This window comes from Strix aluco, chromosome 3 (genome assembly GCF_031877795.1).
Source record: "Strix aluco isolate bStrAlu1 chromosome 3, bStrAlu1.hap1, whole genome shotgun sequence".
In the NCBI taxonomy this organism is placed as follows: Eukaryota; Metazoa; Chordata; class Aves; order Strigiformes; family Strigidae; genus Strix; species Strix aluco.
In genome coordinates, this window is record NC_133933.1 from 116,402,437 (window position 1) to 116,428,179 (window position 25,743).

Sequence of the window (25,743 nt, forward strand, 5' to 3'; positions counted from 1 at the left end):
TGATATTGTGCAGGGGATGCACAGGCAATTCAAATGTTCATAATACTGAAGTGTTTATGAATAAGCTGACAAAAGCAATAGGAAGTTGCGTCGTTTTCTCTGCCCTTTACAGACTGGGATTGAAACTCCCCTAGCTTGGTCAGTAAGATATTGCATGCAGAACCTGGTTCTGGCCTGCGCTGCCAGCAGGAACCTTTACTTTTTTCTTCATGTGAGCTAAATCCATTTTACTCCATGTACCTCCATGAACATACGTTACTTGTGTCAAATCCAGAAGCTGATGATTTGGAAAGATTTCTTTGAAAGTCATCCTGAGTTTTATCAGTGATTTCTTTGTCATTAGTTCTACTGACATAATATATTGTCTGTATATTTACATTGCGTATTTATACTTCACAGCTTGTTAGTTCTTAGAGGTTTAGCAATCGCCTGGAAAAATTTGCACTGAGCAATGAAGCAGCCTGATGGGGGAATCAGTGGCTTTGATTCTTCATAGTCTCAGTTTTCTGACCTGTATTAACGTATTTTTCCCCCAGCCCAGAGGAGATGGCACTTGCAGGTTCATCAGTGGGCTGGTAAAGCAGCACCGGGGAGGTACAAGCTTGCTGACTGGTGGGTTGGCCATCTGGGGTGGCCAGATGAGAAGCATCTGGCATTTTAAAAGCATTAGTGGATGATGGATATTATATCTGTATGTAAAAGGTACTTTAAAAAGTGCCTGGAGGAGTTGCAGATTGCCCAGCTAGCTGGCAAAGCATCTGAATAGTAGAGCTCCATGGAGAGCATCTTGCCATACTTGGGGCTTTTCTGAGCGGGGATAAGCTTGACGGATACAGCTTAGTTTCTGTAAAACCGTAGGCAGTTTTGCACAAGTAATTGTGAAGGGAGTAATAGTGCGTGGAAAGAGAAATGTGATGGAGCAGGACTCTGAGAGTTACAGGCTGCATTTCTTTCTCTCCACCCTTTTTTTACCTGAAGCAAGTCCCAGCCCTGGTGGCTCTGTCTCTGCTGTGTGGCCCCGTGGGGATGCTCTGGGCTGTGGCTGTTGGTGCCAAAGCACCCAGGGAAGAGATGCTCCTAAATTGACTTGAGTGGTGGCATGAGGGCCAGGTGTTTTAACAAGGGCTGCTATCACCTCGTCCTTGTCGATACTGCAGCCCAGGGATGGCTAGCTGCTTTTTAACTCCAGGTTATTCATCCGCTTGGTTTTCCTGTGTGGGGAAGAACTGGTTATAATGCAGGGATGCTCTTTGGTGTATCCGGTGGTTTCAACTCGTCTTGAATTTCATGACTAGTTGCTGCAGCAGCCAAATGTGGTGTCTGAAGGCAGCACTTCAGTCATGCGTGATGGGAAGGAACAAAAGTAATTTATCTGTTTTGCTTCTCTGAAGACTTCTTTTCATCTGGCCAGTTTGGCCAGTTTTGCTGTTGGTTCGTTGGGGTTTTGATATTTTGAGGTGTGTATGTGGGGTTTTTTGTTACTAAAGACAAAATAATACCTCCTTGCTTCTTTAATATAATGTAATTAGATGGAGGAGCAGGCTGTGGAATGCTTCTGGCTAAAGCTGTGAAAAAGAATAATTTTAACTGCTGTTATATGAAGAATCTTCCTTTTTCTGCTTTTATGATGATGACTGCCTGTTTGTGTTTTAGCATCTGTTCCTGTAAGAATGTGGAAGGAAATGAGCTGGCTCAGCAGAAACTGAAACCCAAACTAATCTCATGCTGTAGTAAATGCTCAATAGTCTCATTGTCCATGGGCACTTCAGCAGCAAACCCAGAAAAAAATCCACCAAAACCAGCATTAAAAACTGGAATGGACGGCAGAGAAAGCATCAAAGCCCTTTTGTTGTTTTCCCCAGCATCCCACAGGCTCCACGCACGTGCCTGGCAAGCACAAAGCTTGGCAGCAAACTGCTGAGAGCTTTGCCCTGCTGCTCGGGGTGCTGGGTATGGGGTCCCACAGCCGGTGGTGCCGGAGCCCGGCTTCGCCGTCACCGGCGGGACGGCTGGTTCCTGCCAAAGCTCTTTATGAGCTTTCCGAGGCTGGCTGCTGTGCATCCTGCAGAGCCCTCCTGTCCTTTCACCCTGTGCTTCCTATTTGCATAACTGACTTAGGCATTACCCTCCCTACTCTCCTTGCCGTGTCTTCAGCACTCATGCATCACTTGGCCTCTCTGTTTTGATAAATAACTTTCCAGCCAAGTTGCTCCTTAGGTGAGGCTAGGAGTGTTTCAAAGCAGAGACACTAAGTTTACATTCTTGCCTATTTATTTTTGCAGATCTGTTTCATACCTAAACTCACTGGGATTATTTACTGGAAGTTTACGGAGGATAATATTTCTCATTTAAAAAAATCCTGGTAGCTTGTGAACTTGTGATGCTTTCTCTGGTCAGAAACTGAAAGTGGAATGGTTTTTTTTTTTTTTAATTACTTTATCAGACTAAGAGAAGTGTAGAGATTAGTAGAGCATAAACAGAAGGAAGTAAAGCAGCTCTCAAGTGCTTTAATGATCTGAGTAGCTAATTTGTTTAGTATGAGTTGTCAGTGAGCCTTCAGTTTGGCACGTAAGGTTTTAGTTTGTAAAATACAAATAAATAAAGCATGGAAATGGAGTTTCTAGAAATTGTGGTCCAGTTTAGCTGTGAATACATTCTTCAGTCCCACATGCGGGATTGCTTGGTCCATGCTGGTATTCCCCAGCTGGGCTTCTCCTTGCAAGGTGTTGTTGTGTATTTTAACTTATTAATGCCACTGACAGTGGGATTGAGTGCTCCCTCGGCCAGTTTGCAGATGACACCAAGTTCAGTGGTGCAGTTGATATATTTGAGGGAAGGGATGTCATCCAGAGGGACTTTGACAGGCTGGAGGAGTGGGCCTGTGCAAACCTCATGAAGTTCAGCAACACCATGTGCCAGGTCCTGCACATGGGTCAGGCCGCCCCCAGTATCAGTACAGACTGGGGGATGAAGGAATTGAGAAGGACTTGGGAATACTGATGGACGAAATATTGGACATGAGCCAGCAATGTGCGCTCGCAGCCCAGAAAGCCAACCATATCCTGGGCTGGATCAAGAGAAGTGTGACCAGCAGGTCGAGGGAGGTGATTTTCCCCCTCTACTCTGCTCTCGTGAGACCCCACCTGCAGTACTGCGTCCAGCTCTGGGGCCCCCAGCATAAGAAGGACATGGACCTGCTCGAGCGGGTCCAGAGGAGGGCCACAAATGATCAGAGGGCTGGCTCCCATCCTGGGAGGAAAGGCTGAGAGAGTTGGCGTTGTTCAGTCTGGAGAAGAAAAGGCTCCAGGGAGACCTTATTGAGTCCTTTCAACATAAAAAGAGGGCTTATAAAAAAGATGGAGAAAGATTTTTATTTTTTTTTTTTTTTTTTTTAGCAGGGCTTGTAGTGACAGGACAAGGGGCAACAGTTTTAGACCGAAAGAGAGTAGTTTTAGACTGGACATAAGGAAGAAATTCTTTATTTGGTGAGGCACTGGCAACCTGATCTAGTGGAAGGTGTCCCTACCTATGGCAGGGGGGTTGAACTGGATGATCTTTAAAGGTCCCTTCCAACCCAAACCATTCTGTGATTCTGTGATTATTCCTGTGAGATCTGGTGCCAAAATCTGCATTTGTTTACTGGCAAAGGCTGATATTTATACTGTACTTGAACAACTGTTGGCGCTGCTGCTTGATGAAGGTAAGCAAAATTCCTGTGTCTGAGTGGAAAAAATGTTCTTCAAGTTTAAGACATGAGGCATCTAATATTTTCAGTCAGGGTAAATTTAATGATATTTTATGGGCTGGGAGGCAACAGTGGGAAAAAGTTCTGTAACCTTTTGAAGGAGAGGAAGCAGATACGTGGTGGTTTTTTTTCTTAGGCTTGCCAAGTGTTGCCATTTATCAGGCAGCTCCTCTTAATCCCCAGCCCCTGTCCTTGAACCTGCCCAGGACTGATTTGAAAGGACCCTCCACCTTGTCGATGCAGGGTGATGTTTGCTGCAAGATATGTTTCTCCAGCTGTCTGCTTGGCAACGCAGGGAAGTCCTGTCAGCTGCCTTTCTAGTTAAATTATCTGCTTTTTGGCACAGCGACAGGCTTTTTTTTAGCCCCGTGCATGGTGCCTGGCACGGCAGAGGCCAGATCTCAGCTGCCACTTCTCCGCATCACAGTGGGAGCCCCCCAGCATCTTGCTTTTGGGCTGGGGCAGCTGCAGGCAGATGCAATCCCCCTCACAGAGCCAGAGCAGTGGGCTCTGCTGCTGGTTAACTTTAACATGTACCAGCTTAAGATGTGCTCTTAGGAAAGAAACAATAGCTCCCACTGCTTGTATGGATGCGTAAAACCAGGCTACTCATGTTAAACATAGTGTGGGCTGGAGCATGGGTGTGCTGTGGTTTCTCCCAGGAAAGCTTCAGGCTTGGAAGTGCAGGCTGCAACAGCAGTGTCAAGATATTGTGTGTGTTTTAGAGGGATTATTTGTGGGTAAGGCGTGGTGCTCTGTTGCTGAGGGGCAATGTAAGCTCTGCCTGTGGTGCTCCTGGCAGCCCTCATGGCTTCGTGGTGCACCCTGGAGAAACATGCTGCCGCAGCTCCCCTCCTGCCAGAAAGAGCAGCTTCAGTCAAGAAACAGTTACTTTTTATAGGAAAAGTCAATGTGGAGTATTTATGCATACACAAGTTTTATTCACTGGCATGCTGAGATGTGTAGTGGTTTGAAGCTTTTTCACGACTCCCATGTCAGCAGCGATGGACCATCAGAGAGGGTGCCTGGCTGAGCAGGCTTGTGCCTGGCCAAAGCTGCCTGCCTGCCCCAGCGTACAACCAAACGCCATTACAGCATAGCCCAGAGTTTTGGCAAACTTGTGGTATTTTCGCATAGTTTCTCCCCATTCGTTTGCTTGCATGATGACCTAATCCAGGGCACCTTTCTGGTTTGCAGAGGGTCCTGTTGTGTTGCTCTGGTGCGAGTGCTGCTTGGAGCTAGGGGAGGAGTTGTGCCAGATCACCATGGTCCCACCCAGCAGCAAAGCAGCAAAGGCCATGCTTCTCCTGATGTCAAAAAAAAAAAAAAAGTGCTTTTCTCAGTGTCAGATTTCTCATTGACTAGAAGCGCGGTGTGTCTGTAAGCGTGCATGAACTTGTGTTTGTTGAACTGTTTCCCCTGCCCCTATGGTGGATCCAGAGGCTCTTCACCCTCCAAGGAGGCTGCAACCTGCTCGTAGCAGTCAGGGGTATTTTCAGTCACCTTTTTCACTGCTCTAGTAAAGGGAGATTTTTAAATTTTGTTTTCAGAGCAGACTGCCCAATGGCCTTTCTGTTTGTTACAGCTGTTTCTCTAATGTGCCAGATCTGAATCTTCCCCTTTAGGAGGAGAAAAAACTTTTTTGGATAAAATAGAAATATATGTGTGTGAGAGCTGCGTTTGAAAATGTTTTCTCTTACACAGATCCTATTGAATAGCAAATAAGTGAGTGATTGTGGTCTCCCCTAGTTAAGGCTGTGGTTAGATTGTTTGGTTGGTTGGTTTTGTACAAGCCTGTTGTTTTGTTTATAAAACAAATACGCCGTTATTCCCTGTTCTTACACTGGATGAGCAGTAGAAGTGGCCCTCCTTGGTTGCCTGACCAACACTTATAGCTGGAGAAGAAACTGGAAAATCCTTGTGTGACTTGCACCCTAGATTTTACATTTGGAGATGTTCCAGAAACCTGTTGGATCACTTATTTCTTAACATTGTTTTTCCACTGAGCTTCACATCTCTTCCATTAGACCTTCTCAGCAGATGGGTTTTGAAGCTCCACATTTGGGAGTGCATCTGATGCCACGACACTGCCATTCGTTATTAACGTGAAAGAAGATCAGGACATGGTTCTGAGAGAGCTGGGTAACCCTGAGAATACCAGTCACAGAAAAGGCACGAAGCACAGGGGGAGTCCATCTCTGAATGGGGGAGAAGCTACTCATCTGGAAGCATGGAGAAGAGCCCGGGCAGAGCTGAACACATATTGACCCCAGGCACTAAGGTGAAAAGACAAATCCGCTTCTTGGATGAGTTCCCAGTGCAGATAAGGAAACTCAGTGTTGAGGCGAGACCTTGTCCAAGATGGTATGTACAGTCCCAGTGGCCAGGAGCAGGAAGGCTGTCACTGCACTAAGTGCAGGGGAGGATTTCTGTGTCACCGGGAAAGGAAAATGTGTGTCTGAGAGGATGCAAGAAGAGCCTGGTCAGTTAAGCCAAGAAAGCCAAGGCTGATGTGGGAGCAGTGGCTCTCTATCCGTGTGTGTAGCAGAGAAGTTCTAGAGAAGTCAGTGTTGGGACTAGAGCAAATGTGGTCAGCAGCACTGAGTATGTTCTGGCTGGAAGTTAGAAGATGATTTTGAGCTGATAGCGGAATGAGACCTGTGACTGGGGTGGTGGGAGCAAAGCCTGGCTGGCTTTTGGGATGGAGCTCAGGAAGAAAGTCAATGGGGGATGCTACATCTGCTGTATCAGGGCCTGAACATGGTATTTCCAGGAGGAGCAGCTCATCTTTAGGAACATTGAAAATAATGAGTATTGACTACATTAAAGTGCAAGTATATTGAGATACATCCATCCTGACATAGCTCTGTACAGAAACCATTAGGACAGAGATGAGTAACGGAAGCTTATAGGACACCAAGATGACTCAGAAGCAACAAGAAAAAGAGAAATAACCTATAATAGCCAAATTGAATTTGCAGGAATGGTGGAATTCAGTGTCTTTGCTTCAGTGCATGCCTGTGGTGGATATATCACCTCTCCAGGGCTGGCACTCGGGAAGGTCTGCCCTTCTCATCCTTGGCTGTGAATTTGGTGTTGCCACGGGCTGTTTCTTACTGCACTTTGTCTAATTTCAGCCCAACAAAGCCTCCTTCTCAGCCGAGTGCTTACTGTATTGCCATAATATGAATTAGTAGAGATAACCCAGGAGTTTTGTAACAACAGTACATTTACAGAGCGCATTTCATTGTCCACTGAGCCCAAAACCTGGCAGATAATTGCTATGAGAAATAGTTTTGACTCTTTCACTCCCTTGTAAGACCAGGGAGGAGCTGATAACTTTATCTCTCCCAGTTTTGGTCCAAGCATGGTTTTGATGCTTGTCTCGGCAGGTCAGAACCACAGACGTCTGTTCCAAACCAGTGGGTAGTTGCTTTGTGCGAAGCCATTCATGAACTAATTTTTTTTTCCAGGAAGGTGAAGTTTGTTTATTCAATCCCATTTCAAAGCAATGCCATTTCTTACCAGAGACCATAGCAGAAATGTGTGCACAACTCAGATTTTTGTGACTTGCCTATATCTTCATTTTTGTTCTGAGAATATAATTTGGAGTATATTTCTTCTGCATTGCTGTTTAATTTGTCTAGCCTGATGTTTTCCAAACCTGTGGTTTCCTTCCTTCTCTCCCTTATTTGCTGTTATTAAATCTTCCAGCCCATTGAAAATATCTGAGATGTAGATTTAAGCAACTTTGGCACAGCACAAGTCATCTTCTTTTGAGTTAATAGGTAACGGGTTCTCCAGCTCCCTAAGGATGGGTTGAAAAACAACAAACAGGCTTCCTCCCATGGGATGATGCTCAGAGCAGAGAACAGGGCAGGTGAGAGGTGTGACAACTGAATATATACATTAAAATGGACAGGTAAGATAACTGATGAAGTACTGTACAGAGGAAAGATCCAAGAGGCCTGCAAATATGTACTACTGTATTTAGGGTCTGATTCTGTTGCATCCAAACAAAGTAAATATTCCATCAGTATTCATTAGGAGTGGGTGGGTTTTTTTGGTCAATGCCAGTTATTTGGTTATCAGTACTGCTGCCCAGCCTATAGGTTGTCCTGACTCCAGTGTTCATGGTCTACACATGGGACCACATGAGTGGCAGGAGAGAGGGGAGAGGGGAAGGTCTGCAGAGGTGGGGAGGGATGGATGGAGCAGGTTGAGTGTCTCTGTCTATCAGAATCAGGGGTCTGCTGCAGCCCTACAGGCCATATGAGAAAGGGCTAAAAGGTAAATGGGGTTGAGAAATAGTGTGATGTTGAGATGGCATTGCAAAGTGTAAAGGTAGGTTCTTGATTTCCCTTTTTCAGCAAAGAATGTGCTTGGGGAGCAGGTCTGGCTCTGCATGGTTGGTGGGGGAGCCGAGAGCCCTGTTCTGGGTTTTCCACAGGCTTTTTTATCTGGATGGTGCCGGTCAAAACGGGACTGCAGGCAGCCCAGCCTTCCTCTTCCCACCAGCGTGGTGGGAACCACAGCGGGGCGGCCACATCCCGTGGGAGACCCCTGGCAGCCTTCAGCTGGGTCCCAGAAAGATAGGACTTTCTTCTAGAGACAACCCTTTTGGTCTCAGGAGGGCTCAGGAGGAGGGTTATTTAAAGCCCTCATCATTTCTGTGGAGTATAGGAAGTAGGAAGCGCTTCCTCCCCGCAGATCTCTATCCAAAGCTTTTGTCTGCTTCCTCACAGCCCCACCCTGTTTGGAGTCACTCCAAAACCCAGCATGCTGGGGCGATGTGCTGTTGTTCAATGGGGTCATCCTCTGCTGCAGCTCCTCTCCTTTTCCAAAACAGAAGGTTTTGGCATCAAAATGCCAAAGAGCGCTGTCCTGAGCTGGGCTATGGGATATGTCTGTCTGCCCCGCCTCACCACCCATCCTGCAGTTGGAAATGTTGGTGTTGCAGAGAGGAAATACAGGGGGTCAACCTTCCTTTGAGAGCCTGATTGATGCTTGCTGCTGCATTTTAGTTGTGAAATGTAAGGGAGGTCTCAAAGTCTGACAAGTCATGATCTCTGCAATAGAGAGTCAAGAAGCTAAAAAAATAACCACAAGAATGTGAAGGCCTGAAATACTGTTAAAGTACTGCCCACTCTCTTCAGAACATGTGGGGGAAATGTGGGACTATTTCTGTTGTGCTGGGTATATCTCAGCAAAGCCCAGCAGTAGGATTGTGCCTGTGTTTGCAGAGGGGAGAGAGAAGAGACTGAATGGGAGGCTCAGTCAGGGCAGAGCATCAGCTGGAGGATCTGCCTGCTGCCTCCATGGTCTGAACTGCCTTCAGCTGAGCAGATAAAGCTTCACCTCCCTCTGTCAGGAACATCTTCCTTGATGCCAGTGTGACCCCAAACATCTGCATCAGTTTTGGAGCTGACTCCCCTGACCCTGAAGGTGGTACGTTTGCTGGCCTTCCCTTTTCAACATGAGTACTGCCAACAAAAAGCTGTTAGCAGGCTTCAAGGTGAAGGGAAGCAGCCTCGCTGTTATGTGCTGAAAGATGATGTCTGCACACCCCAGGAGAAGGCATCGCTTCAGAAACTTCTAATTAGTGCACCACCCTCCACCAGTGTAGCCCTCCTTTTAACCACTGCCGTGTCCTTTAAACACTTTTTTCCTGTTCCTCTCGGGAGGAAAAAATAAATTATTGTGTTGACATTACGCAAATGTTGCACTTACGGAAAGGTCTTGTTGACATGGTTTCTCACACAGGATACCTTCTCCTCATGCAGAAACGTTGCTGAAAATTTCCAGGAAAATAGATATGTCATCCTTGGGGAAGGGAGATTAAAAAAAAAAAAAAGATAACCTGATAACCTGGTGGCTAGCATGGATCTTGGTTTGTAAAAGGTGCAGAAGTTGGTGAAAGTGTTGGGTTTAGTAGGATTTTCTGTAGCCCTGTTAGAAGTGAAGTTGATACCAGGTATAGCGTAGGGTCTCTTCAGAGACCAGAGTAATGAATGAAAAGATCAAAAAGTGACTGAGGTCAGTATTCTGGCATGGCTGGACCCAGAAGAGCTTAACTGTCCGTGACCTATGTTAAAACCTTACTTACTACATGCTTTTCTTTTTTTGCCTTTGGTAAACAAAGTTCATGAAGATAGTGACATCTGTAAGAGAGACCTTAAGGTGGTGGTATCAGGAGTAGGTTTTCTCCCTCATCTCCTTCTCCCCCATGAATGTCTGTCTTGAACAACACTGTTGAGAGAAGATGTTAATTTCCTGTTTTTCCAGTTGAGACCTTCATTGATGCGGCACCGAGGCGGTGGGACAGGATGTGCCCCATGTGTGGTCTCAGGTGGAGGTCAGCTCTTCTCATCCCATGCCTGTTGGGGTGCTTCCTGCTTCGAAACCATCACATCTCCTTCCTGCTACTGTACCCAGTTAGGGAGGAAAATACACCCATTTGGCCACTACTGGCATCACTTAGATATAAATATAAAATTCAGCGTGATTTGATTTTCCATTTGCTGTCTTACCCAGCCTGCTGACAGAGACTTAGCTCCAGGCAGCCCTCGCCCGCAGCGCTCAGCAAAGCACATTTGGTGTGGATATTGCTGGGGCTGGAGCCCTGTGGTGGACGTTAATGAAAAAAGTGATGTCTTCAGTGTGGGTTGCATGGTTTGCTTCCGAGATGATTTTCATTCAGGTGTTGAATGCCACGCAGAAATGCCAGAGAAGAGAAAGGACTTTCATAGGGCTGTTCTTGGTGCACCTAAAAATGTCATCGTGTGTCTGGGTCAGGGGGTCTTCAGCTGTCTCCTGATATGGAGCACTCCCTTTCTCTGAGACACAGTCATACAGCTCTTCTGCATAATTTATAGTGAACACGTTTAAAAGCAAATCATACTGTTGAGCGTTCAGGATTAATGAAAGTTGCAGCTACTTAGTGCGTGGGCTAGGACTGGAGGTGTCCTGCCGTGCTGCTGCATCAGCCTCTGCATACCTTGGACTCAGCAGCTGGGAGAGACCAGCAAGTGCAGTCTCTGACAGCTCAGTGAAGGGGTGTTGCCCGTTTTTGTACTGATTTTGTAGGAACTAGTCACAAAATAATATGACGTCTCATGTTTTCTGAGATCTTGTCCCATTTTTAATGATGGGAACTGAAGTAAGAGGTGAGAGGGGATATTACTTGTATCACCGAGCATCATGCATGGCCAGAGAGGTGGTCTGTCATATCACCACTGATCAAGCAAAGATGTCCTTCTCGTCTCAGCAACAGGTATAGAAAATGACACTTTGTGTTCAAGATCCATCTAACAGGAATGTCAACACCCCGCTCATCCCTGTGACCACTGGGTCTGGAGTTCACACAGGCACTGCCTTGGGCAAACACCCACACATGCCCTCGCACGTGTTGCCTATGGGGAGCCACTGGCCTGGGCATGCCTTGGCATGGGCAAACCTTGCCATCCCAGGAGGACAACAGGACGTTGCCCCAGCTGGGTGTCTGCATCCCAGTATAGATTTTGCTATAATTCAGTAGAAGGTGTTCGGCGTTGGTGTTCTCAAGGCATGAAGGCTTGTGGTTGCCCTGACACTAACCTGAGCACAAACCTCGTGTCACATTCCTTATGTCACACTCTTGTCCAAGATGTATGCTGGGGACATGGCTTTCCTGCACGTGATAGTAGTCTCTGCACTTTTGGCTCCCTGATTTTAAAAATAAATCTTAAAAAATCCCTGTGAGGCTGGTACAGTCACCTGCACTGAGACTTGAGAAATTTCCTCAGCTAGCGTAGAGCTTGTGCTGATTCCTACCAGCAGAAGATTTGATCTTCTGCTGCCTGAATTGCTGCATCCAGCAAAACCAGGTTCCTTCCTTACAGGTGGGATGCTGTTCTCATGTAGTTTTTTTTTACAGAGTTTTTATTTCACAGGGTTTTTACACCTCTGCAAAAAAATAGTTAGACTCTATGTTTGCTTTTAGATTTTTAACTTCAGTGTTTTTTTCATTCAACAAACAGGAAAATAAATGTGTGAAACAATTACATTACTGTCATTAGTGGTTGCCACTGAAGGGGGAAGAGAACTGTTTTGAGAAGAATTTTGGTTTAGTGGAATCTATTTTTACAAGGAAGTTAACTAGTGGTTTTTGTGCTATTTTAAAGTGATTATCTACATTAAAAAAGCACATTTAGAAAGCATTTAATAAAATAAATGGATGCATTTATATTAGATTTGAGATTTTTGGAACAAAAAATTGGGTAGTAGCATAAAGTGTTAGCAACAGCTGTGTATTTGGTGGATGAAAATGTTAGTTGCAAACAATCTTTCTTTTAGTTGATTTCTTTCCCCCCAGTGTTTCAGTATTTTTAATTAAGCATCTAAATAAATGCTGGTTGATTTTTTTATTAAAGGTAGCTAGTTGATGTATCTCCAAAACCACATTTTTGAAAATTCTTTTACTAGATAATGCTTTTTTTTAAAAAAAAAAAAAAGTTTCTTTCCACTCTTTGGAAACAAACCTAACTCTCTTCTATTCCCTGTTTCAAATTAGCTACCCTGAAATCCCCCTTGGTTGCTCCAACTCCCATATTTCAACACAGTACCTGCAGCTGGGTCGGCATCATTAGCAGTGAGGATGGTCTTGAACACCAGCTTCTGAGGGCTGATTATCATCTGTCACTGTCTCTTTAGCAAGTGTCATTGTTCCCAAACTCTCCGTCTTCTCCACGTGGCTCTGCTACAGGGTTTGTTCGTGTGCCGTTGGCTGGCTCTTAATAATGCCATATTTTGGCTGATTCTTCTGAAATTTAATCCAGCTTCCTTTCTCTGAGGGCTGCAATTATTCTTGCAAGAATTATTGTGATTTACCTTCGTCAATTAAATAAATGTATCATATGAAACTTAAAATCCAATGACAAAACAGCCCAACTATGCTAATTCTTTGGTCTTAATTATATTAAAAATATAATGCCCTGTGCTAATTTTTGTCACTTTTCTTCCCTTTTTCTAAAAGGTTGCAATGTTCTGATTTCCCAGTTCACATCAGGCACCTTCCCCTGTCCTGCAGGCCTGCACTTACAAAGCTTTATTTAAAATCATCTATCACAATAGTATATTCAGTGAACATGATGTGGGTTTTTCCTCATGCATCACAGCCTTCTCAGAAAAAGACCTTGTGTGCTAAGACATTGTGCTGACATGTTTTCCTTGCTCTGTAATATTGTGTAAACAAACTGTAATTTTTTTTTTTTTAAGCCTTGCCAACTTTGCACAGTGTCTGAAGGCAAAATAGGACTGTCTGCTTCTCCCTTGGTTTCGTGTTAAAAAAAGAAGAAAAAAAAAAAAGGGCAGAGGGAGGAGACAAGGAAAATGCACTCATGATTTTCGTTTCCTGTCTGCAATCACAAGCTGCGTTGCTGCCCAACCTGCTCCCACCCAAATTAAGCCAATTCCCTAATTTACTCTAAATATTTCTGTGCTTTTCTTATTGCATTGGGAATATTTGCCCTTTACAGTAACAAGCTCTCCTCCCTGAGCTGGAGAACATTATGGAGAGCTTCCCGAGGAACTTCCATTTTTCTGGTCCCAATGCAGGTCTTGTTTTTTCCTCATTGGGAGCATTTCATGAATGTTTGGGGGTGTTCTCTGGTTCTTTTGTTTCTCGGCAGTGAATTTGTAACCGTGCCTTCGATGGCAAACTCTCATCTCCTGGTGATGGGGGTCAGTGTTGGCAGGTGTGGCGGGTACCAGCATGGCCTGGCTCGTTGCAGTGACTGCAATGGCTGGGAAGATACTGCTGCTGTCACCTGCAAATGCCTCTGCACAGCATACCAATGATTTGGAGGTAAAATGGTTTTCAGGTTAATGCATTGATGCTCGATGTCAGAGACTAACTGATTTTTTCCATGTAAATCAGGACTATAATCCCGAGTAAAGTGACTTCAATAGACAGGAGCAATCCAGAGACCTTAGGTTTCAGCTCTTGCAGCTGACTCCATGAAATTAATGTGCCAGCATGGAAATACTCCTCTCACATAGCTGTTTGTAGGATTGGAGCCTTTATAATTATGTGTCTTTGGTGAGCTGGGGGTAGGTGGTTTTCTATAATGGGTTTTCATCCCAGACTTGGAATGGGGTTTTCAAGACCACACAGTTCCTGGGTATGTGCTTATGGATAAAGTTACAAAGTAAGGTAGCTCAAGGTTTGTTACTGTGTCTTTTGGAAGGATGTTCGATGTACATACCTGGATTGTTACTGAGTCTTCTGGAGCTGAAAATGTGGGTGATACAGAGGACAGAGGGTGGTCCTTCCCCTTCACCTACTTTATTTAATAAGCTTCTGAAAAGGATTTAACATGAAAATTAAGTTGCACGTAAGCAATGTTACTTATTTAAGTAAAAGTGTGATTAGTCATTGAAAGTGAAAAATTTTAAAAGCCCGTTTATTTATTTAGTATGGTCTGTTCTTTGCTTGTCAGTTTTCGTTTCTCTTTCTGTTTCCCCGAAGGCAGCAGAGGAAGGAGCTTCAGCTCCTCTTCACGCCAGCCTTTCGCATCTCAAACCTCACAGCGTTTCTGCAGGGTTTGAATTTTTCATGGCATTTATTGATTGAGGTTTCTCTTTTTGTCTTGCTGCTTCTATTAGTAACTTTTCAAGAGGTGAAGATATTCCTTGTTGCACTTCAAACTTTATCAAAAGGTGTTACTTTTGAACCCTAAATTTACAGCTTGGGAAGACAAAGCGAGTGCTGTGGTAGCTGGTATGTGAGTGTCAGCGCTGCTTTTGCCGCAGGGCAGGAAAGAAGTTCACATGAGTTTACCAGACAGGACCAGATATCTATAGCAACGCACTGGTATATCCTGTGCCACGTCTATTGCAATGTTTGTTGCTTAGGATACTGGATTAAAACATGTAACAAAATCTGCTCTTTACTCCAGAGTTCATTATCTACCCGAGTCCCATGTAATTGCACATTCCCTCTCCCAGTTCAGATCAGACCCATTGACTGGCCCTGGGCAAAACATGGTCCAGAGGATGTCACTTCTTACCGCTAGGCATTTGTTGCTGGCTGAGGTGCCCAAGAACCCACCTCCCTCTTGCAGCTTGGCCCACAGGAGCTGGAGTCTTCTTAAGTACATGTGTGCGTTGACTAACTTGGTGTGTGCTGGTCCTCACCAGAGCCCAAAACACTTTTCCCCAAGGGTGTGATCCTGAAGTGTGGCAGCAGTGTTTGTTGTTTTTTTAATACAAGGATCAAACTTTAAAAAAATACAGCCTCAGAACAAGGCACCATGGTAGCTGAATTGCCCCGGGGGAGCTGGACCTCCTCATGGCTCTCGTTGTCACCTGGTCATAGGGAAAAGGATATTGAGGCTATTTCACAGAATGGTTGAGGTTGGCAGGGACCTCTTGAAATTGTCCAGTCCACCCAACTGCTTAAGCAGGGTCAACTAGAGCAGATTGCCCATGACCATATCCAGTTGGGTTTTCAGTGTCTCCAAGGATGGAGACTTCACAGCTTCTCTGGGCAACCTACGGGAGTGTTTGACCACCATCAGTGTAAAGTAGTGTTTCCAACCAAAGCTCACAAGGTCCCCGTGGATTAAATCCTTTTGTCTGTTCTTCTGCACACCAAGGCAGAAGGCATCAGTGATGGATCTGATGCTTTAGGTGTTTTAATAAAAAAATATTCCACCCATATGGGAATGGTTCTTGCAATTCAGACTAACTTAGAGCAGTATTTGCTGCTTATGCTGTTCATTTGCTTTGGGCTCCTACACAGGGACACTGTGGTACATACAGCTTGAGGACCGTAACAGATCTCAGACACGCTTGTTCTGTTTCATAAGTGAGCACTGCAAGACAAATGGTCTAGATTTCCCCGTGCAAAGCAGATAGCTCAGATAATATAAAGAGTATTTATTCTATTTCTCTGTGAACTGTCTTTCTCTGTCCTACAGACAAGCATTTTCATCAATCTTCCTCTTTTTATTAACACTAGGTCAGTATCCAAGGGGGTTTGCACAATGAAGTGCATCTCTAAGGAGTCATTCCTCTTTTTGCAGCTATAACTGATGCACTGAGAGAATCCCATCAGGAGTTCAGTTCAAAGGGGTTCTGCCTTCAGAAGGTTTGCAGTGAAAAAGCCTGGTTGGTCTCCGGCTTTCTGGGTTACGTGATCAGAGAACACTTCTACCCGCAGTAACTGCTGGTTGATGGGGAGTTCATGTAAAAGTACATGAGCTTTTACAAGTATTTCAAATACTTCAGTGCGTGGATGTTGACAACCAGTCCATCTATTGGTTAAAACACAGCATTGCTCCTTCGGCTGTTTCAGAGTTAGCTACAGTTACTCGCCGTAGTGCTGCATAGTTGGTGTGGGTCTTGGCCTCAGTAAAAGACCTTTTTTCTCATTGATAGGCTTTTGCTGTGAGATTACTGCTTATTTTTGGTGAGTCTAGAACAGAGGATATATTCAGGTAGGAGATATCTGGCCTCTCAGTTTCTAGCCTGGCTGAATGTAACTTACTGCAGGCAGGCAGCGACACTGCATAATTTTAACAAAAATTTTGCTGTGAAACTGGAACAAAAGTGCATCTGCATTTCCCCTGGTTTGTGCCTTACATGACTGAGCATTGATTTCATGAGCAGTGATATACTTGTGAAGTCTACTGGTCTGCAGTTATACTTCCAAGCTTTTCCTTGTCTGATCACCTCAAGGGCATTCCTGTGATTATTTTTGTTACTGCCATGATAGTGCCGGATGCTCTGAGGGCTTTTGCTTGTCAAGCTAAGCAGGGACAGACCTCTCTGCAATGTATGTGGCACTGCCTCCCTGGATTTCACCCTGGTGTGATGGGAAATGTGAGACAGGCAGGCTGTGCTGGAGTTAGGTCTCTGCTGACTGCCCGGGGCAACATTGGGTGCAAGGATGTCTCTCCTCCCTCGCCTTCTACACCCACTGCAGCAAGTGATTTGGCTGGTACAGGCTTGTTGAAAAAAACACCCCACAGCCCTAATCACAAGACTGACCTGAGCATCCTAGACCCACTCCCTGTGATTTCCATTAGCAGTCATCCTCCAAGTGGTCTTGTGGCTAAATCAGCCGCCGAGCCTCTGGAAAGTGATTTGATGAAAGCATTTTATATCAATCGAATGAAATGTTGGTTGGATGCCAGCAGCAGGGGTTGCTGTCATGATTAATGAGATATTTAGGCCTTTCATTTTGGAGAAGCTACCTGCAACACAATTCACACTGAAGCTGGTTTTTTTAGATGGGCTTTAATAAATTAGTGTTAATGTTTGTTATTTAATTATTCGTAACAAATTGGTTACAACAACTGCAGGGTTACGGGTTGAACACATTATGAAGCCTTTCAGAAAGCTCATAAACAAAAAAGGGTTGTGTTCAGAGCATTGCACATTACTTTTCTGATACAAAACAATGTAAAAGAGGCGGAAGGGTTGAAATAATCTGTAATTTATTGAATGCAAAGACTACTTGAGTATAAAGCTTTTGAAGCTGATAGTAAACGAGCATGCATCAACGGGATACATCTTGCCGCTAGTAGAAGTAGTGAAATCTATTAAATGAAAGCAACATCTTACCTCTCTGTTGTCTAGGGGCCTCTATTTTTAAGTGAACAGGAATAATAAAGGTAGAGACACAGGGAGAAATGGCATTAAACCTTTTCAAACCTCTTTTAACTACCAGTTGAAAGTTTTAAAGTCCCTTAACCGTGGGCATGATTAAAGCTGAGGCTATTGCTGCTTGAAGTCCAGCTCCTGCATTAAGTGGGCTCTGCTGCTCCTCCTGCCCCTCTCCCAGGGAAGTCCAGGACAGCAGCTGGCGAGGCAGGGACTGCTTTTGGACCGGGACCATAGCTCTTACAAAGCACCCAGGCATCATGAAGTGAAGGGGTTCGCTGAAGGATGGAACCTGAAGGCACCTCCTCGCCCAAGGACAGAAACATAGTGTTACAATTTCTGCTCTTAAAAAAAAGGACCATACTTGATCCGTTATTTGCTCCAAGCCACTGTTTTCTGTAAATTGACTGCAGCAGAGTAGAATATTGTGTTCTCTGCCCTCAGTACTGCAAGGATGAATATCTGGAGCAGGGAAGATTGAAAGATGGAAAGGCAGCAGGAGCAGCTGGGAGTTAGAGGTTTAACTGGAGGGCAGCCCAGTGCTCTCGTAGGGATGATGCTGGCAAAGACCAAGAGCTGTAGCATCCCTGCGTGTTGGAAGCAAGCAGAGGTATGTCAGGGCCCCGGAGAAAACTCTGCGATATAATGGACAAAAATAAAGCTTTGGAGCTGAAATATTGGCAGCTTTTCTAGAAAACAGAAGTGCTAATGGTAACACAGTTTTCTGTTAAGCCCAGTGCATTGAACTAATGAGCAGCTGGCTGGTTTTTGTCTGAGTATTAAGCCACAGAGCAGGATGTGGATTTTTTACATTGCTGAGGTGACACAGAGACTAAGTGGAATACAAATAAAATGAGCTTAAAGTCAGCTGTTGCAAATCTCTCTGCTGTAGAGCAACTTATTTTTTGCTGACCTTTAACATTTTTTTTAAGGTTCTTATGCATGCCTGGGATTTTTACTCTCTGGGAATTACTTAGCCCTTGTTATATTTTTCCCCATCTCTGCACGCTTTGTTGCTCAGCTCTTGAAGTTTCTGAGTAGCCACGCAGGGCTGGCCTGTTGCTAACCTGCCTTCTGCACCAGCTGTGAGTGAGCTTAACGGACACATAACAGGCTGTGCAGAGAAATGTCATTTATGCTGGATCAGTCACAGGGGTTTGGATGTGACTTTGTGCAAAGCTTGTGACTAAATTTCTTGAGTCTGGGGAAGAAGGTGCAGCTCAACCTCTTGCTTGGCAGCTTGGTTTGGTATTGCTGGGAAGCTATGAAAGGCCGAGAGGGACAAAAGCCAAAAATACATCATGGTATCTTTTTTTTCCTGTTGTTTTCTAAGTGCAGATTGACCATCTTTCATTTTGCTGAAGGAGCTTTCCTGTTGCTGGGCAGTCTCACCTGAGCAGTCACCCGCACATCACGGGCACTGTCAAAGGAGGGAACAAACCCAGCCCCTTCCGGAAATGCTGACAAAATCCTGAGGTTGAAATGCCCTTTTGCCCACTTTGGGGAATATTGAACTTACTGAATAAGCTTATATAAAAGTATAAACCCCAGTAAACCTGGAAGGAGTTGCGTTGCCAAACATTTTGCTTTAAAAAGCCCTTTTCTCTGCTTGTCCAGGGAGGCAGAGGGTTGAGATCTGCTGGAAAGGATGAAGTCCCTTGTGCCAGTGCTGCTGTCATGGGAGAAGGGAGAAGATGCTGCATAAGCCAGGGGATTTCAAAGACCATCTGGGCAATGTGAATGTGATTGGCACAGAGCCACCTGCCCTTCCTGCCCCTCACTTCATCCCTGCTTACTTTCACTTTTGAACAGATGGATTTTTCATCACCACTGCTCTCCCTTCCCACTCAGTCAGCACAGATCAGCCTGTTGGAGTGGATCGAGAGTTGGGATCCAGACCTGGGCATTACAAGCCATATGATAGAGGAGTGGGATTGTAGCAGAGAAGTAAAATAATGAGGATTATTATTTCCCAAATAATAAGTATTGATGATAATAAGGATTAATACTGCTCTAACAGTCCCTCCCAGACTGTGTTCCCTTGTCCTTCCATGGCATACTACTAACTGAGAAAACCTAGAGGAGAGGAAAAGAGGCCAGATGAAATGAGATATTTTCCTAGTGATTTATAGCACCCTTTTTCTCCTCTTTTCCCCTTGCCCTGGGCAGGGTCTACATTTCCCAGGCTCTGCCTGCACCTGGCCCTCTCCACCAAGTGGGGCTGGATCTCAGACGGGTGCTCTCTTGATTTGCAGCTGCTGAACCCGGACCCAGAAGAGGATGGGGAAGCAGAACAGCAAGCTGCGCCCTGAGGTGCTCCAGGACCTGCGCGAGAACACTGAGTTCACAGACCATGAGCTGCAGGAGTGGTACAAGGGCTTCCTAAAAGATTGCCCAACGGGCCATTTGACTGTGGAGGAGTTCAAAAAAATATACGCAAATTTTTTCCCCTATGGCGATGCATCGAAGTTTGCGGAGCATGTCTTCCGCACCTTCGACACCAATGGTGATGGGACGATTGACTTTAGGGAATTCATCATCGCCCTGAGCGTCACCTCTCGGGGCAAGCTGGAACAGAAGCTGAAGTGGGCGTTTAGTATGTATGACCTGGATGGCAACGGGTACATCAGCCGTGGGGAAATGCTAGAAATAGTGCAGGTGAGATGTTGTCTCTGTTTTATTCATGTTGTTGTAACCTCTTCACCCTGAGACAGCTGGAACTGGAGATGAGGGATGTGCTGAGCTGGGTCCCTCCTGCTCGGGGAAGCTCCTGAGCCTGTGGTCCCCAAAACGACACTGGGGGCCGTGGTGGGGCCTGCGAGGTGTAAATGAGGAAAGAGACCAAGAGACGAACAGGGCGCTGTGTGACTGGTCTGCAGCCAAAATCTTGCAGCTGTCCCTGGAGATTTCTTAATGGGGCGTTGGTGGGATCAAAAACCCTCAAAAGCCAATTTTATTGAGCTCATTAATCTCAAGACTAATCCTTTGAAACTTCAAATCTGAGTCAGTGTGAGCTCCGAATGAAAGGCTGTAGTATGATTTTGTCTCCTGAAGACTGGGGAGTGTCGCCCGTGGGCTGCACTGGGGGGTCATGTGGGCCAGAGCCCCTTGTGCCCTTGCCCCACATGCTGGCCAGAGCTCAGCCTCGACAGCGGGCTGCTTGCCATCTGCTCTGCAGCTGGGATGTGTCTACAGTGCACTGGGAAGCACATAATGCATCCAGCTAGTGTCCTGGCGGTTGGTCCTTGTGGATGAGCAGGGATAATTTAGGAGGAGGGCCAGGACTGCAGATGTCCTAAAGAGGTCTCGTCTTTATTCACATTCTTGTAAGTCTGAAAATGCATTTCCTTACCCATCCACAGAGAAAAACAACACCTATTCCTATACCTCCATATTCACCTGTAGTCTATGCAACACCCCACATGCATACATGTAACTGAGTGTATGCTGAGAGCCAGCTGAAGAGGCAATGCCTTAGCCCAGCTGCAGAAAAGAGAATTACACACCAGTGCCTCCTGTATTTTAGCTCAGTCCTGCTCATACATTAATCTAGATCCTGACTTTCAGTTAAACTGACCCAGCAATGCGGGAGCTCCTTTTGAAGTGCGAATGAATACAGGAAAGAAAAATAAAATATGCTGCAGTCAGAATTTCCTATTTGTTTTGGTTTATAAAGTCCCACAGCTGCCTGCCAGGGTCAGCTGCCTTTTTTTATTGCTACAGGCTTAAATTTCTTTTTCTCAGTCCTGATGCTTTATTGTTTGGGTTGTGTTTTTCCTATATCTGTTTTTATTTTTTATATTATTACTCAGGCAATCTACAAAATGGTTTCATCAGTAATGAAAATGCCAGAAGATGAATCCACTCCCGAGAAGCGAACAGACAAGATTTTCAGACAGATGGACACAAACAACGATGGTAGGATCTCCATCAGCACCCCTTCACAGGCTCTAGAAATACAGGTTTTCTAGTCCAGCATTGGTTGAAGCAGATGATGGTATTTGTGGGGCGGGTAGAGAGCAGGGATGTCTCCACCAGTGCCTCTGGTCTGTGCCTGGCCTCAGTGGGCATCTCTGGGCCATAACAAATAGGATGAGTAAGTAGGCAGCGGGGCACTTTTCCTCCTGGAAGGACAAAGGGATGGGAGGGGAGCGGTCCTTCCTCGATGTCTTTTGGGTAATTCCCCTTCTGCAAAGGCTTCTCTGAAACTCCCCTGAGTCCAGTGTCTTTGGGCTATTTTCTCTGGGTATAGCACAACCTAGGCACAAAGTTTTGCTCCTGTGTTGCCTTTGATAGGGGTTGTGCTTCTGGGCTTGTCATCAATAATGCAGGCTGGGGATGTGCTTGGATACCTGAAGGCAAAAATTCCCCTGGGTCCATAATATTTTCTGTGCATGTTTATGGCATGTGTATGTATACACATGGTCACACAGGGTTCTGCAGTGTTCACTCTGTTGCAGTGTGCACGTCGGGGGGATGTAACAGCTCCCAAGCCAGTTATGGAGCCACTTGATAAATTATCTGACAGCATACCCGTCATGACCCCTCCACCTGAGCTAGCTCATTTCCTTAGGCTCAGAAAACACAGGCGAAAATAAGCAATTTCCTCTGCCCATCAGCCTGCCAACGTGTTTCCTTGCATTCCAGTGGAGGTGGAGCTTTCCCTGGGAATTACCCCGGCAGCAGCCAAGGTGGCACCTGCTCACGTCAAAATGAGGAGCTGTATCCTACTGATGTGCTCAGCAGGAGCAAAGATTTGGTTCTAGCGCTAAGATATGGAGACCTGGAAAAATATGATCTTATGTATAGAAAGGTTTTTATTTAACAGAATTTTATGGCTGTGTTTTGGCATCTGCTGCTGCAGCCCCGGGGGCAAATTCCTGGCCTCGATGAAGTCCTTGAGTATTTTATCTTTGACTTCTTCAAAACTAGCACTTCATCCCTGACTTCACATGTGGAAGGCCCTAAAATAACATGATTAAAGTATTTTTGTTCTGTGGAAAATAACAGCACATGCAGATGTGCGACAGAGTAGCGGTCACAGAACCTGCTATATACATCCTCCATCTGTTGTGCTTTGTTGCTGAAATAAAGTCATCTTATTTCCAGTAAAATACCAGCCCTGCAAGCCATGCAGTGCCAAGCGATAAAGTCTGCGCACGGGAAGCATGTGTGCTCTTGGTGGCTGGAAATGTTTCTTATTCCCCATTTGACTCTTGGACACTGCAAATAGATTTTGATTTGTGCTTTGCTTTTAAGTATTACAAGGAGAGGGGAAAACTAATAAATGTCCTGGTAGTTATGAGTATCCTCAGACGGAAGAAAACACTTAAGAAAACACTTGGTTTGGGAACATTAGCTTAAAAGCCAGAAATTATGACAGAAGTATGCCACAGGTTTTTGAGCTTCTGTAGTTTCTTCAAGAGGAAAGTTTACTTGTTGCTCCCTGTTGGACCCGATTTGGGTACTGGTCGCCCAAGGCAGACTGGGAGCATCCTCGGACTGGTAAAAACCGGCTGGATGAGCTTGTACCTCCCTCACCTTGGGGGCACATGGCCAAATTCGCAGCAGGCAGCTGCCAGGTGTTCATGTGTGGGTCCTGCCTGTCTCAAGTGAAGCAGTTTGGGTTGAGTAAGGGTGGCCCTGGGGTGTTGTGTGAGGGTAGGAGTGGGTCATGCTGGGAGCACAAGGTAGATGGGAGATCACCGGACACAGGGTCAGGGACACAGCAAATGCTTTGTTGTCCCTGGTTCATAGGGAAAACTGTTCCATTAATATTGCTACAGCTTATTTCTGCCATGGTTCAGAGTGCTGGAGCAGGAGAGCACTGGTGGTAGCAGGCAAGGCAGAGGCTGCTCACAGGTTCCTGATGGCATTTGTGCAGGGGATTGGTCCTGAGCTCAGGAAAACCTGCCAGGAGGCTGGGTCTCCCCAGGATGAGGTCTGGGAGACCAGATGGGATCTTTTATCCTTGCTGTACTGAACCGTGCTGTGCCATGGGACTGTTGGAGTCAGGGAATGCTGGGGCAGTTGCTCCTCATGGTCGCTCCTCCAGAGATCACCTTTTCAGACCCACAGGGTCCGCCCAAGTCAGTGCCTCTGGCCTAAACCAAAGATGTATAAACCAGAAATGCTCAGGAGTGACACGTAGCAATAGGTCGCTCCCCAAAGGCTGACTTTTCTTGCTGCCCCATGAAACCAGTCCTGTTCCTGTACACCCAGCAGAGCACAGCAAGTGGCTTGTAGAATCACAGAATAGTAGAATAGTTTGGGTTGGAAGGGACCTTTAAAGGTCATCCAGTCCAACCCCCCTGCCATGGGCAGGGACATCTTCAACTAGATGAGGTTGCTCAGAGCCCTGTCCAAACTGACCTTGTAGGCACAGGAGAAGTCATCACTGCTCAGCCCTACACATCACAGCAGACAAGGGGGCAAAGTGTCAAGATTTGGGATATTTATGTTTAAAATGTAGTAATATAAGCATCATTTTCAAAGCGTACACGTGTTCAGGTACTGTACCTTGTGTTCATGTGTCATGTAATTTGTATAGTCTGGGTATGCTTTTATATTTGGTGCTGTCTTTCTAAAGAAAAAATAACAATTACTATGCTAGATTGTTTTGCAGAAGAAAAATGTATCAGGGCTTAAGGGCTTGAGTAGGATTTGGCTGCTGTGCATTGTACTAAATTCCCTTCGATGCCTTTGTGATAGATTAAATATACATATGTTGCTTTGGTGAGGAGGGGTTTTTTTTTAAGCTACAGCAATAGTGGTGGCAACAACTGACTTCTTAAAAACTATTTCCATTTTGGTTTTCCTCCCTTTCAGGTAAACTGTCGCTGGAAGAGTTCATCAAAGGTGCCAAGAGCGATCCCTCCATTGTGCGGTTGTTACAGTGTGACCCCAGTAGCGCGAGTCAATTCTGATTAAAGTGGACTGTGCACAGAGAATCTCGGCTTGTGTCCTTCAAGCTTTGCTCGCAAACGGATGCCTTCTCAACCATCCCTCCACACTTTGCGGATAAGATCCCATTGCCAGATTGTGCGTGTGTGTGTCCGAGCGAACCAGCCCTCGCTCCCCTCACTAACACCAGTGCAGCTCTCCTTTGGCAGCTCCGTTTCTGCTTTCCAGTAACGTTATGATTCACTCTACACATTTTAAACTTTAATCGAAAGGTATGTTTACATGCAGCTACAAAAGAGTTCAAATCGCTGGTGAGATACCACTTCACTTAGTCCATAAGAAAGGTGATGTTCTAATAGTTCCCGAGAAGATGCTAGGTAGGACTTTTACCCAACATAGCAGATGGTAGATAATTTATTTTGCTTCAGAAATTACTATGTAAAAAAAAAAAAAAAGTGGACTGAATGGAGTAGAAAGTTAAAAAAAAAAAAAAAGCAAAAAAAAAAAAAAGCAGCTTTCCTGGGCATGGTTCCAATTTTCTTTTTGAGGAAAATTGCTTGCACTTATCTAATGGTCTTTACTTTCTTTTAATATATATATAAATTATATATATATGGTGAAGTAAAATTTTAAATATTTAGGTCATCTATTTAAGGCATAAAATAGAATTCGAGCTTTGTTTCTTCTAGTCGTCTGTGATTTATTCAAATCTTGGAGATTGTTTTTTTGTGATATTTATGCATTAGCAAATTGCTGTTCCAGAAGAAATGCATGACTAGCAGTTTGTGGATATTTCACTCTGTTTAATTCCTGAATGCAAGTATTTGTTCATTTTTACTGTCAGTCATTCCAACATTACTGTATTAACAAAGGATCTGAAAGGAGTTCATCCTCATTTTGTATTTCTCAGTGGAGTCCTACTTTCTGGTGGTTGCTGCATTAAATGGCTTTTGAATGCCCCGAGGTGACGTGACTCGCACTGCTGTTCTCAACTTGGCTACACCTCCTCCCTTTTGCTGTCAATATGTTAATAGTCTTGTGCATTCCAGTGTTATTTAATATCTGCCTAATGCCAAGAAATATTAATTGAAATAAAAGACTACTTTTCTTGTCACTGCCTGTCTTGGTCTAACCCATGCAACAAGTTCCTAGCATCGCGTGTTTGGGGAAGGACGAGGCTAGCTCCCTGCCTGAAATGTCCCCATCTTGTCCAACACACTTTGCCTTGTAAGTACGTACCTTTTTTGGGAGCCTGCTGTTGTGGCTGGGTGAATGCAGCAGTATTAGTCCCTGTGGGTGCCTGTGGGTTCCTGCTCCCTCCCAGCTGGGTGCTGGGTGAAGGCAATTCCTTGGTGAAGACCTCAGGAAGATGACAGCTCAGTTCTTCCTGGATGTGGAGCAGCTCAAGACAATGAAAGGAAAGCTGCCAGCTCTGCTGACTGGGCTGT

General features: G+C 45.2%; 1 protein-coding gene across 2 annotated transcripts in view; it reads left to right on the forward strand.

Moving 5' to 3' along the window:
- The window catches only part of HPCAL1 (hippocalcin like 1), a 66,118-nt gene extending 40,709 nt beyond the window's left edge, over positions 1–25,409 (forward strand). For both annotated transcript variants that reach the window (XM_074820055.1, XM_074820056.1), the window contains exons 3-5: positions 19,648–20,050; positions 21,205–21,310; positions 24,221–25,409. In XM_074820055.1, the coding sequence (XP_074676156.1) occupies positions 19,673–20,050; positions 21,205–21,310; positions 24,221–24,318 (582 nt within the window). In that variant the 5' untranslated portion in view covers positions 19,648–19,672 and the 3' untranslated portion in view covers positions 24,319–25,409. The remainder of the gene's footprint in view (positions 1–19,647; positions 20,051–21,204; positions 21,311–24,220) is intronic.
- Positions 25,410–25,743: the final 334 nt, after the last annotated feature.